The sequence below is a fragment of the Myxocyprinus asiaticus genome, chromosome 36, assembly GCF_019703515.2.
Source record: "Myxocyprinus asiaticus isolate MX2 ecotype Aquarium Trade chromosome 36, UBuf_Myxa_2, whole genome shotgun sequence".
Lineage (NCBI taxonomy): Eukaryota > Metazoa > Chordata > Actinopteri > Cypriniformes > Catostomidae > Myxocyprinus > Myxocyprinus asiaticus.
This window is the reverse complement of record NC_059379.1, coordinates 39,033,750-39,048,630: the sequence shown is the minus strand read 5'-3', so window position 1 is coordinate 39,048,630 and position 14,881 is coordinate 39,033,750. Positions and strand designations below refer to the sequence as shown.

At 37.8% G+C, this 14,881-nt stretch overlaps 1 protein-coding gene across 1 annotated transcript in view; it reads right to left on the bottom strand.

Annotated features, from left to right (window-relative positions):
* Positions 1-631: 631 nt before the first annotated feature.
* Positions 632-14,881, bottom strand: part of LOC127427125 (SH3 and cysteine-rich domain-containing protein 2-like) — an 83,105-nt gene continuing 68,855 nt past the window's right edge. Inside the window, exons 7-11 of the mRNA XM_051674521.1 lie at positions 14,525-14,574; positions 13,973-14,061; positions 7,936-7,987; positions 4,396-4,533; positions 632-3,548 (exon numbers count right to left, since the gene is read on the bottom strand). Coding sequence (XP_051530481.1) covers positions 3,450-3,548; positions 4,396-4,533; positions 7,936-7,987; positions 13,973-14,061; positions 14,525-14,574 — 428 coding nt within the window. The 3' untranslated portion in view covers positions 632-3,449. The remainder of the gene's footprint in view (positions 3,549-4,395; positions 4,534-7,935; positions 7,988-13,972; positions 14,062-14,524; positions 14,575-14,881) is intronic.

Here is a 14,881-nt window from a genome sequence, read left to right as displayed (position 1 = left end):
TCAGAATTATTTATTCAGCTTTATAGAAAATCAGCTGTAATGTCTATAACGTCTCAAAAACATGAATACCCAACAACTCCTGGAAACATAAACAATTTGATGAAACAAATCTGACTTTATATAGCTTGGTATTACTTAATTTCACAACTTAGTCCCGCTGTCCACATATGAGGACATCAGTTTTTAGGAAAACTATTTGCTCTAGAATTGTATTTATTTTTTTTATTTTTTTTTGCTTATAAGGTGCTACTAGTTACAAATCAATAAGAGAAATGGAAAATGCACACAGCTGTCACGCAGGAGGTCGGCCTCAGGAGGTTATATACACTATCTATTGTTATATTTGCACCACTTGTATTTATATGTTTTGCACCACTTGTCTATTGCTTTTTGTCCCTTATGTTGTACTGTCAGTCTGTAACATGGTGTTACTGCGCTGCTGCAATTGTGTTTCTTAATGTTGCATGCACCAAAGTTTCCCAGGAAACCGTATTTTGTTCTAAAGTTTCATCTTGCCATCGGACAGGGAAGGACCCAGAGCAACGCTAATCACGAATAACTGAACATACTTCTCGACAACAGTCAATTGGTAGTGAAGACACAACATCAATATCATTTCATTGACTTTTTTATTAAAGTGTGATCAGAAGATTTGATCATTTTTCATGCATACAGAAATATTTTTGTGGTTGCCAGTGCTTGATTTATATTTGTTTAAAGGTTTAAACCTAACCATGCTCCAATATATCCCATGACTAAACCATAAGAAATTACAGCAGCTACAGCAGCTCTCAATTTGATAATAAGACATAATAATTAGGGACATGAGAATTGACACTGGCATATCAGTGACAAATCAAGTCAATGCATATTTAATCTTATGATAGTACTTCTGTACCAACCCAACAAAACATTTAGAAGTTTTGTTTTTCTTTTGTGCTGTAGCACATCATACATGAACTGTACATTTAAAACTTTTTATTTTTTACAATTCCCCAGATTATATGTGACATGGTGCACTGGCAGAGCTTATTTCGTGATTGAACAATAAATAATAGAATAAAATCAACAAATAAATAAATACCACCGAAGCCACAGTGATATGGATTTATATCTCAATTATCTAATTATTTCACTGAGTCAAACTGAGATTATGATCTAAAGAAAAACATCAAATCATTATTGCTAGTTCAAAGCAGATTTAACTGCTTATATAAATAGGAATATAATTGACAATTCACACAAAATAATGGACATACGTACACAATTTAATTACAAATGCATGCACATGAAGCACAGAATAACTATTAGTTAAAAACTATCATTTCAATGATTGCTACCTATTTGCTATGTATGTTTGAGGTTTCTCATTGCAGTGCATATAAAGTTCAACTATATCTCTTACTCTGGACATAAGGCATCTGCTTTGTGCTGTGTGGTGTGTTGAGAAGGGACGTCAACTACATACAAAACAGCCTCCTAAAAAGTGTCATCTCACTCGGCACCCATCACTGCAAAGAACACAACTAGACAAGCGCCTTACTGTGCTGATTCTATTAGACAGAGAAAAGATAGAGAAGTGTGTGCGAGAAAGTGAGAATAATCAAGTGAGAAAATGAAAAGGAAGACTAAGATTATTTTTTTGCATTGCTTCATTGTAGTATAAAGTAACAATAGTCTACACAAGTTTTTTAATTATCAAAATAGTGCATGCTTTTCTGTTTTGTTGTTTTTCAATTCTGTAGAACACTTCTTGCAACCAAACAGTTCATACAGTGACTCTATGGCCAAAAACTATGGAGGGCCAAATTACTCAATTAAATCACTAAATAAATATTAAAATACATCATTAAATACATAATAAAATTGTAAAAAAATACAAATATTAATTTAATAAATCATTAAATAAATGTCCCTTGTATTTAATTTTAGCACTCTTTTGCGTCCATTTTCTTTTAAGGGTTAATTTTTCTTTTATGCATGAGCTTTATGTTTTTTCGTTGTCAGGGTTATGGTTATTGGCACGTCACTGAACGACAGTAGGTGTCACCTTTTAAAATGGATTTCTTTGGACCTTCTGGTTAGTTTAGTCGTGCTTTTCTCACAACGAAGCTATGGCTGGGCATGGTACAATCAAAGAATTCTTGTTGACTCTTGCAGATGAAGTTGCTAACCAAAACTTTGACCATGACAGCTTCTGTCTCTGTTTCTTCTTCACTCTTTATCAAACTTTGCACGTTTCGCACTCTCGACTTTGGACTGCTGACATTCTGAGCCAATAAGAAAACCTCAAAGTAGTGCTGATTACACCCACCGGCTTTGACTGGCATGTCGGTAATTCTCTTGCTCAAATGAAAAAGATCCCAAAGCAAATACCTACGCTACGCAAGCTCGTTTTCATGCGCCATTGCATTCCAAAATGTGTCAGAACCAGTGTTTGGTGTAAACTGATTAAAGTAATTTGTTACTGTAATCTAATTACTTTTTAGTCAAAACAGTGTAATGCATTACATTTAAAATTCTTGTAATCAGGTTGTAGTTACTGAAAATTCTAATAAGTTAATTACTTTTAAGTACATTACTTGGGTTACAAATTTTAAATACAATGATTTACGTAGAATACATTTAAAACATGAATTATGTTTCTGCATGTCTGTTTGCATTTCTGTGACAGCTAAAAGGCGTGTATAGACATAATTCAGACATTATTTTTAATTTGTTGAGCAGAAAAACAAATAATAATGTGTAATATAATAAAGTAATGCGTTTATTTTTGCCACAAAGCAGTGTAGCTTTTAGGGTGAAAAGTGGTAATGATTCTAGGGGCCCACAGGTCCGGGGGGGCCACAGAACATTTTTAAATGTTTTTTTTTTATTTTTATTTTTTTATAAATATATATATAAAAGAGGTCCAGAGTAATATAGAGTCAGGGGCCCCAGAATTGTTTGCTATGTCCCTGCCACAAAGTAATCGGTAAAGTAATCTGATTAAAATTTCCCTAAAGTAATGTTAGGGAAAGTAATTTGAGTAACTTGACCAACACTGGTCAGAACACAATTCATGTGAAAACACAAATACACGTTGCATTCTCAGTGTTACCACAAAGGGATCGATTGATCTATCTATCTATCTATCTCGCACAGGAATTACATCACTATTGGTCCATATCGGGTTCACGCTTTCCTCTTGTTTGCGTCTGTGAGAGTTCAGAGGTCAGAATGCAGGCCATGCAAAGTTGCATGAACTTCTGTTTCTCTGCTGATCTCCTGCAAGTCTCACCGCAGGTTCTGCTTCTGTCCGACAGTATCTGGTGCTCCACAGGTAAAACGTGTGTGTGCGAGGATGCATGCTCGATCAGTCGCTGCCGTGCGGTACACGTGGAGAGGTGAAGCAGAATCATTCCATATATTCTCTCATGTTTCCTGTTCAGGATGTGGAGAAACAGGCCTCATATCTCCTCCAGAAATCTTGTGGGCACCAGACCACGCTTCTTACCACTGCTCAATTTCAGGAAGCCATCCGTCTCTTCTCCTTTACCAACACAGATCTGTTTGAGAGAGAAAGCATAACATATATGTAATCCATCAACTTTGGGCACTTTTATGTCCCAGGTTGATTTCATATGTAGGTCACATTATACAAGAAAAGTGAAAATATTATTTAATCCTGTGTATTTGCATTTATGCATTTGGCAGACGTTTTTATCCAAAGTGATACATTTGATCAGTTTGTGTATTCCCTGAGAATCGAACCCATGATCTTGGTGTTGCTAGTGCTATTGCTCTAGCAAATGACATTTGTTGTGTTATGACCCTGGTTTTCCTTTCCTTTTCCTGTCCTATGGTTGTAGTTTGGGACAGTTCCTGGTACGTATTTCTTAGGCTGCTACCGTATCTTCCAAAGCAGCATGTGAATTGAAATATACGTTTCTGATTTGAAACACTCTACATAGACAGCAATTCGAATAGAATTTGAAGTTAGCATGTTGCTAAGTTATTGACGTGATACTCTAATTAGCATAAAAATACATAGCACACAAATATTTGGTAAAACAGTACATTTTGCAGTAATGAGATGGAGCTATTTTTATGGATACTTTTGAGTATTGAATGAAATGTATTATTTTCAATGTACATTTATAATCATTTAGCTTTTATAATCAATGTAGCTATTTACAAATGATCACTTTCTTTGAGAAGGACATATGCGATGCTGCCTTATATTTTGGCCAAAACAAGGTATCGTATGTTGCTTTCAATCTTTTTGAAGATAATTTGCATCGAGCGTGTTTTGATGCCTTAAAATGCTGCTTAGGTAGAGAGCTATTTTGTGTGTGTGTGTGTGTGTGTGTGTGTGTGTGTGTGTGTGTGTGTGTTAATTTGTCAATTTGTCACCTGGAACCCTTTAACAGTCATCTGTCCTTTGTCTTTGTTGCCATGGTAACCCTGAGTCACCCGCCACACCCTCTCTCCAGGACGGACTCTTTGCACAAAGTTAGCTGGGAAAAAGCCGACTTTATCACGACATTTACCCTACAACACACACGAGCACATTTGCAAGTCAGTCACCATAGCAACACCCATCTGAAAACCTCAGCCGTGTTTCTCCAGGGCTTCAAAATTAAAGGGACTGAGCAACATAACAGCCACTCATGAAAAAAATAAAAGGATGAAAGCAGCACCACTGATCTTCTCATGCATACTGGCACTATTTCTGTGCTGAAAGGTAAAGTGTGCAATATTTGGATGGTAAAATGCTACATGAACACCGTGACATTTTGGTGCGTTCAAAAAAATTGCTTTGTTTGTTTGAGTGGCCTGAACTTCTGGCTCAGGGTTCGACTGTCTGTTAAATCCTATTTATTATTGTACACTTTTCTCTTTACTGTACTGCTCTACAAAGGCAAAACACAGTGACCACACATTTGGTCAAAACAGAGTTATGACCATAATCGGATCTCTTGGACTATGATCTGTCCTGTGGCAGATGGGTTTGGCTCATCTATGTGCATATTCCGTGAAAAGAAAGTGTGAAAATTCCAGAAAATTCTAAACTTTAAACCAAGTCAATCTGGAGCCATCTTTCTCAGTTTCAGTGTAGCTGTAGTTACTAGGTGTATAAAAATGCATAGATGAAATTCTGTTGCATTGTTTACAGAATTTAAGAATTGATTATCATTACAATATTAATACCCAATGTGATACAGATACTGTCTCAGATTACACGAGCCTTCTCACAACAGACGCAGAGATCCATAACTGATATCAGATATAATGCATGTAACATTAGAATTATTATTATTATTATTATTATTTTTTATGCAGCCACACATTTGCCAACCTCCTTAGTCCTGAATGCATCTGTAACATAGTGTTCAAGTCTGGTACATGTCAGTGCTTTCTAAATTAAGAACGTTCAGTAACAACTTTGAATCTGTTTTCTGCATATTTTTGAAAATAATTATGAATAGTTGAAAAATAATCGAATTTAGATTGAATCGAATTGTGAACAAATTATGGACTTCACAATGCATTGTAATTGTTAGGTAGAGAATCGTAATCGAAATGAATTGTTGTCAATGCAAATATTTACACCCCTAGTAGTTACTGTGCTTTGCCTTTGTAAGGCAGTTTAATACTCTCTAAAAATTTCACCATTTTAAAAGGAAATGGTTAACCCAAAAATGATTATTCTCTCATTTACTCACTCACATGCTGTCCCAAACTTGTATGACTTTTCTCTGCAGAGCACAAATGAAGATATTTTGAAGGATGAAGTATTTTTGTCCATACAATGTCAAAGTCAATGGGGTCCAAAAATTTCAAGTTCCAAAAAGCACATAAAGATACCATAACAGTAGTCAATTCGAGTGGTATATTCAACGTCTTCTGAAGCGATATAATAGCTTTTAGGTGAGAAACAGACCTAAAATTAAGTCTTTACTCACTATAAATCTAGACATCCGTCCAAATTGGAACACAGTGCAGATAAGTATAAATATACCTTCTATTTCACTGTACATCATGCAGTCTCGATCACGACTGAAACTGAATCATCTTGAAATCATGATCTCCAAGGAGACTGTTGATCCCAAGGTTTATAGTTAAAAAAAAAAAAAAAAAAGAGTAATATTTTGGCCTGTTCTCACCCAAAACTGATTGGATCACTTCAGAAGACACAGATTAAACCACTGGAGTCTTATTGATTGACTTTATGTCCTTTTTGGAGATTGAAACACTTACAACACACGTCATATATCCATTAAAATATTTTTGTTTTTATTCCGCAGAAGAAAGACACAAGTTTGAGATGACATAAGGGTGAGTAAATGAGAGAATAACCATTCTTCGGTGAACTATACCTTTAACCCGGTTAATGTCACAAATTTGCTTATTTGATTAGTGCCTTAAATATTTAAGATTCCACATAATTTCTATTCATTTTATGTCATCATTTTTTAATGAGATAATGATTAAGAATTTCCCTTAATACTGTAGTTTTAAGAGTCACCATCATTGCGGTTTAACCCTTGTGCTGTGTTCCTCATTGGCTACCACTCCTTGTGTTCTTGAGTCAAAATGACCGACCCATAAAATTGTTTTCAATGTTCTTTTGTTCCTATGGAGTCAAGAAAGGTTCAGAAGTTGCCTGGGATGTCAAAGAATGAAAGGGGGTGTGTTTTTATGCTCGAAGACATATGTGCTCACCTAATGGTTGGACAGGCTCCTGAATTTCATCCATTTATTCCTAATGGACGGTCATTTCTGACCGGGAACACCACAGGTTAGGGTTACACACACTCACCCACACACTCCATGCACCCCCACATGCCTTTTGGATTCCCAGGCAGCCTCTGGACCTTTGCTGCTTTGATAAAAATCATTAAAATTTCCAGAGCTTGCCTAGGAAACTTAAGGGTGTGTGCATGTGTGTGTATGAGTGAGAGAGTGTTGTATGTTTGTGTATGAGTGTGTTCACCTGTCTGAGGACTTTGTGTGCAAGTACACATGCACATATGTGCTCATCAGATGGTTGGACAGGCTCCTGAACACTAATTTTTCCTTTTCTTTGTATCCCTGCCCATTAATTTCCAATGGCCGGTCATTTTTGACCGGGAACACAACAGGTGTAACAAAGTGAAATAAAACCAATAAAATGTCAAGAAAATTGTCTTTTTTTGTGTGTGCTTTCAGATACCATATGTGAACAAAGTCAAGGAATTTTATTCCAATTACACATGTTAAAAGTATTAAAGTGTTTAAAGTATTCAAAAAAATCATTTTAACTTGCGTCTGCATTTACAAAATAGCTCAACTGGCCGTGAAATCCACAAACCTGGCAAAACCGTGTCTGGATTGAAAAATTTAAAATAACTTATGCAGACAAGGTTAGGTCATGTTCACATGTACTGTATAAGAATATACTTTCTATTTTAATGCTCTGTTGTAAGTGCATTACTGCTGGACTTTTCAAACTGAAAAAAGGCCACACTCTGTTAAAATGTGTTATTTGTCACTGTAAGACATTATAGATATTACAGTTTCTCTTTTTTTTTTTTTTTTTTTTTTAATGCTTGATTTCCTGTAAAGCTGCTTTGAAACGATGTGTGTTGTGAAAAGCACTACAAATACAAATGATTTAACTTGAATTATGTTACATTGTGTGTGTGTGTGTGCATGTCTATGCGACTCTGTCTTTCATGTTTCATTTATTCATTCAACCATGTGATGACATGCACTCAAGGTCTGGCTGCCTCTACAGAAGAAGAAAGCTCATGAATGTTTCATGAAATGACTGTGCTCTTATCAAACACTGCAGCACAGCTCGCTGAATATCTACAGAGCCTGGCCACAGTCCAATCTCTCTACATGAACATATAATCATCACGTCAGTCTGTGAGAGGAATCATTTAGTGTTAGCGAATCTTGACTCACCTTCCACCAATCCTCATTTGAGTCATCAGTCACCTGAACACGATCACCTGGCCTGAGACAGTTAGAGATACAGAGGAAATTACAAAATAAAATAATTAGACCTAGCATCATCAACCATCTTGAGTGTTCGATTCCCAAGTGGTCAGTAGAGACACATTGCCATTTACACATACTATTAAGGGTCCTTACACTGGTGAAAGCTCTGACGGAGAGTTTGACGGATAGGAATGCGTAAGTTCCGTTTTTAGGGTAGGAAAAGTGCTGGATCAGTTTTTAAAAAGAAAGCAGGAATACAGCGAATTTCTGAAAGCAAAACTGGATCTTTCTCTCTGAAATGATCAGTTGCCTAAATCAGAGTGCACTGCAGCAAAGGTTTCTCAACTTTTTGTTGCAATATGGAGCTTCACTTTTCAATCGTCACATAATGTTTTTATGTGCACTTGCTAATTTGCGAGGACCAAGACAATTTGTCATTTTAGGTTTCAGAAAGGTCCTCTCGAGTAACTCCTTTGCAGTTGCTATGTGCACTCAAAGCGTCCTTTGGTCAAGGCCACACTGACACAAGCTCCACAGTGGACTTTTTACCTGATGGTCAATGTGGAATTGCTTTACCGGATTTGGAGTAGGACCGCAAGGGCTAAGGGGCGTTATTTGGGACAGGGCCTGTGGTGAGTAGGAGGTGCTCGTTAGCATTTACACTATAAATGCAATGTTGGGCATGCGTTTCTGACTACCTCTGAATGTACTTTTGAGTGGATCACTAATTGTTTATTTTATTTTTTTTTTAACCCTGTTTACACCAGTATTTATGTAATACCAGGTGTAAATGGGGCACTTGTGTTCTAAAATATTCTACTGTAAATACTTGAGGCCATATCATAAAAAATCTAATTTTCCTTGATCTTTTGGTAACACTTTACAATAATTTTCCATTCGTTAACATTAGTTAATGCATTAGGTATCATGTAAGAACAATGGAAAATGCAATATAGTTAGTTCATGTTAGTTCATATTGCACTAATGTTAACAAAGACAACTTTTGATTTTAAAAATGTATCAGTATATGTAGAAATTAACATTGATATTAACTGCCCGATTAATAAATGCTGTTAAAGTATTGTTCATTCTAAGTTCATGTTAACTAATGTTGTCAACAAATGGAACCTTATTGTAAAGTGTTGCCATTCATTTAAAATAAAAGTTCTTTATACTATGAAAACATACTGAAAACAACTTTAGAACTCAAAACTTCCTCCCCAGTCCAAAAATAGCATTTATTGAAACTATGTAGCAAAAACAATTTGTTCTGAAATTACGAAACTTGACAATGACAAATGCAGTGTGTGGTAACAGATTACATTTAACCTCAAGTACATAATCAGATCACATAAAAACAGGGACTTGTAATTAGACTACATTAATCTTTTTACACACATTTTAAAATGTAAAGTTAATTTTAATGGATTACATGATTATATTTTGATTACCATTGAGGCAATAGCAAAAACTAGAGTGTAATTTACTAATTATACTCCTAAATTTTAAAAGAGCAGTCCGAGCCAGAGCCTGAAATACATGATACATGGCCAAGAATATTATCATGATATTCTTTTTCATATCGTTCAATATTTATTACAATATACTGTACATTCACATTTGTACTCATATTTTCTTTACAATCAGATACCCAAGAATGAGGGCACAGAAGCTCATGTGACTGAGGAATGATACTGTATGGGAAAATTTAGAAAATGTAAAAGTCTGAAAGGACTTTTATTGTAACGCCACACAGATTTTGGGGTTCAACAAAATCTCTTTTATTGACGTCACCAAGATAGAATACAGGCAGACATGATAAACACACAGGAGCTTTTGGGTCTGTAACATAATACAGATCAAGCTTAGCACACACAATCAAAAGAGCACCTAAGAAAAAGCATTACATTTCTACTGGATGGTGAGAGAAAAATAGCAAGTACCCATAATCCTTAGCAATGTGAACAGCCAATCAGGACTAAGAACACATTTATGCTGGGACGCTACACTGCCCCCACCTGAAATGGCTGCCGTCCCCAACAGCTCTTATTAATTTAGTCTTCCGATGTGATGTAGTCCCATAGGAAACCAACCCCATTACATCCATTGATGGCGCAGGGCTCGATGGGTATCAAAAGGTCCATACCGCTGCCTGTGGCTCCAGTGCTGAAGTCTTGGCTGTTCTATGCATAATAAGCGTGCTTCTGCTTGCCAGCAGCCTCTTCTTGTCGCTCTCTAGCCAGAAAATGAACTACCCAGTCCCACAGCCGACGAAGGTAATCCATACTGGAGGCACCAGGAATTTCTGGCTCTGGAGGTGCCCTGAAAATTAAATCCATGGGCATTCGTAGCTCACGCCCAAACATGAGAGCTGCAGGAGTACATCCAGTCGATTCCTGCATCGCTGTCCGGTATGTCCACAGGATCAAAGCTAGGTGTTGGTCCCAGTCACAATGATTCTTTCTAGTAAAGATAGAAAGCTGAGTGGCCAGGTTTGCGATTTAAAGTGCTCCACTAGGCCATCACTCTGCGGGTGAAGAGAGGTGGTACGGGTTTTCATACCCCCAACTGCAAGTAGACCTCCGTGAACACCTCCGCCACGAAGTTCTACCCTTGATTGCAGTGGATCTCCTCAGGTACCCCGAACCGGCAGAACATCTCCTCGACCAACCTCTCTGCTGTCGTGATGGCACTTTGATCAGGAATCACATACACCTCCGGCCACTTTGTGAAATAATCCATGGCCACAAGAACATAGCAATTCCCGACCTCTGAGATGGGAAATGGCCCGAGTATGTCCACCCAAATGCGTTCCATAGCAGTACTCCCCCACCAAGTACTGCTGCAGGGGGGCATGGGGTCTTTGGGATGGCCCTTTTTAAAGGAGTGCACATACAGTTCCACGTCTTTTCGGCAACCCGCCCAGTGGAAATGAGTCTGCAACCATTTCAGGGTCTCTGTTATGCCAAAAGGACCCGCCTCCACCGAGCCACGCACCACGTGTAGTACTTGTGGCAGGAGGGACTGTGGAACCAACAACTGGAACTGAAAAGTTCCATCCACTGCCGACTGCCAGCACCGATACACCAAGACATCCCGCAAAGCCAGAGTATCCCATTGTGAGTGTTAGGCTTTAACCTTGGTGTCCAACAGAGCTATTACCTCCCACTCCGGTCATTGCCCATCCTCCAGCCAAGCCTGAATCTGCACAAGTACGGGGTCCCCCTCCTGGTGCTGTCACAGTTGTTGGTGGTCAAATGTGGGTTGGTCCTCCTCAGCATCAGGGCTAGCTGAGGCCACCACCGTCCACAGTGCTAGCGTCCACTCCTCCAGATACTGACAGTAGCGGCATTCCCCAGCCTTACAGGGGAGATGGGAAAGAGCATCGGCATTCCCATGCCCTCCGGATCCTTAAAACTGAGGAGCCAAGTCAGCGAAGCATGGTCTGTCCTCAAAATGAATTCCTGTCCAGAACAAATATGGCCGGAAGTAGCTCCCTGCATGTTACCCAGTAATTCCTTTCGGGATGGCTAAGTGTCTGGCTGTAGTAGGCAATGACTCTCTTTCCATCCTCCCCGACCTGGGAGAGCACAGTTCTGTGCCACATATTCCAACTCACCACAACGATAGCAGGGCTCCCGGTAGATGTCTCGCCTCCTTGGCCCAAAGGAAGGATGTTGAAGTTCCATCGGCGTAGACGCTGTGTCGACTCGGTGGACCTCCACGGTTCCACGTCGCCATTCTCGCTGGAGTACCCAGCTTAACGCACCCTTGCAGGGGGAGAGGGGCGAGCCATGGCCAGCTGCTGTGCTGAAGACAGCCTCCGCGTGCTTAGCCTCCTGAAGTGCCTGTGTTAGGGAATTGGGTGCGGCCAGTCGGACATGCTGCTGGAGTATTTCAGGCTTGACTCATGTTCACCGCCATCGCGCCGTCTTCTTAGAAGGTCGAGGTCTGCATGTTCACTCTCGTCTGACAGGAAGCCATCTTCTTCCCGGAACCCTGGAGGTCTCGCGCTAGCTCCAGCCACCTCTCTCTGGTCTGGTTGCTCAATATCCTCTTCTGGGGTTCTCAACCCGACAGCAACAGAGTCATCTTGAGCCCTGGGCTGACAACCTTGGTACAGCTCTGCAACGAGGCTGTTAAGATCATGTAGGATCTGTGTTAAATCACGGTCTGCCATCCCACTTCTGACACCAGTGTAACGCCACACAGATTTTGGGGTTCAACAAACTCTTCTTAATTAGCATCACCAAGATAGAATACAGGCAGACATGTTAAACACACAGGAGCTTTTGGGTCTGTAACAACACAGATCAATCTTAGCACACACAACTCAAAAGAGCACCTAAAAACAAGCACTACACTTCTACTGGATGGTGAGAGAAAAGTAGCAAGTACCATTAATCATTTGCAAAGTAAACAGCCAATCAGAACTAAGAACAAAGTTATGCTGGGATGCTACATTATATTTGCATTAAAGTGAGAAAGTCTAGGCTACCAACTAGTAATTTTATTGTCTTTCCTTGTCATCCATGCCAGAGATGATATCTGATTAATTTTCACAAAATTAGAACAGAAATCTATTTGTTTATTATTAAAGGCTCGTAACATGCTGATTAATAAAGCTAAATTTAGAAGGAAAAAACAATATGGTCTAAAGGCGCTCTGGAACCATTTTAACTTACGCAGTGAATCACGTCTACTTATATGCGGGGAAAAGAGGCAACGTGTGCAGAGCGGGACAGGGTATAAATGAAGCGTGTTCGGTGCTAGAGAAAAATATTCAAATTTTTTTTTTTTTTTTTGCAAAAACATTAAAATTTACAGTCAAAAAAATAAAATGTATAATAGGACAGGAGCTACTGTTGCCTTAAAAGCTTTGGTTGGGTTGGTCTGTTCAACAGGGGGTTAATTATATAACCTCTGGCAGGATTCATCTGATTACTGCTGACATAAAAAAATACTTCCAAAGGACAGACTGATTCTGATTTAAACCTGCTGGATTAAATCCACTGGGTAAAATGTCAGTCTCACTTACTGCATCATCATCAGAATTCACTAGTGCAGTGTAAACTGACTCTACACAGATACAAGACACAGTCAAACAACAATAACAACGCATACACAATATACTGTACTGTGCACTATGCATCACTCTTATAAATGTCTGAATGTCATTGTATTAGATAAGAAAATATCAAAGCAAGAAAATGTCACGATATACAAGTGAAAAGTCACGTGAGAGGAGGCAATGTCCCAATGTCACTATGATTAGCTTAATACAATGCCATACTGTCAATGCGATAATGCCTCTCACGTTTGTAACAGGTTCGCAGATCGACATTAATAGAGTAAACTAATTACAGACTAAACAATACCATACTCGGACAACACCACTATTGAATCAAACATCATGTTAAAATCAAACTGAACTTAAAATGACCTAAGCAGTAAATGAAATTAGGAGTAATCATCCAAAAACAAGGTGACTATTAAAATAATAATATCTGAACAACAATTAGTATAAATCAATTAAAGATCCAATCCAAAATATTAACTTTATTAACTATAAAATTTTGAATGGTCTGGTTGTACAAACATTTATTATATTGCTAAATATTACATTGCTTGTTAAAAGTGTAGGTATTCCAAATGCCTTTGACTTGGAAACTGTGTTAACATCAAATGGAACTGAAATATGAATTTACATTGGACTGAAAAAATAAACCTGAACCCAGAGGTGACACTCTGCTGCTTCATTTCAAAAGTTCACCACACGCCACTGAGTTCACCACATCATAGACATTCTGTCTTATTGTTTTATAGTTTAAAAACCTAACAAACTTAATTTTGTAAAAATGCTTTGGTTGAAAAGAGTGTTTGTGCCGTATTTCTATAAAATAAATGCCACTTGGTTTGATAAGTTATTTAATGCAAAGACATTCATACATTTTTAGTTAATTTTTGGGGCCACTGAATAAACACACAGTCGATCACTCACTGTAGCTCCAGGTCGTGTTTCTCTTGAGGAAGGAACTTGTACAACACAACGTACGTGTGTATGGAGTGCACTTCAATGCGTTTAGGGGCCTGTACAGACAAACAAACAAAGGTGAAAAGAGTAAAGATACACACTATTCAGTCTCCTTCCCTTGAGTCCTATTTTCAAGCGTTTTAGGACATTTTCAGGGCAGCTTGTTGATTGAATATTTGATGATAAATATGCATGAGGTTCACAAGGTGACACTGTCTTTGAAGAGATGTGCTAAATGAAATTCACATGAATTATTATGCACATAACAAGTCATATCCTTCATTTGCAGAACCAAAATAAAAAAATAAAAAATAAAAATAGAAAAACTCGAAAGTTGTTTTGGGGAGAGAGCAACTTATAAAGGGTGGAGGAAATGATAAAAGACAGACAGAAAACAGAGTGACAACAACCTAACTGAGAGACAATTGAGGGCCACAAATGACATTTGCTAAAATGATATGGAGTAATTTGGATTATTTATATAATAAATAATAAAGGAGAAGTACTGTAATCACTCACCTTTAAACTGACTCTATCCTCTGATCTTTCACTGTCGGCAAGAGAGACAGCTATAGAGAGATGGAGAGATTCTTGTGATTTTTTTTAATTAGAAAAATATATATTTTGCATCTAGAAAATTAAGCTTATTTTATGACCTTTTTTTTTCATTGTTACATTTTTTTATTATTATAACAAAAAATATTTTTAATATAACTTAAAAATATATTACTAATGCAAATAATAATAATAATATATATATTAATTACTGTACTGTGTCTTTTGTAGGTTTTGCTTTTGTGTTTTTTTCCGTAATTCTCAATATTCTTGATGTCTATTATTCTCATTAGATTCTCATTACTGCAATACAATGAAAAT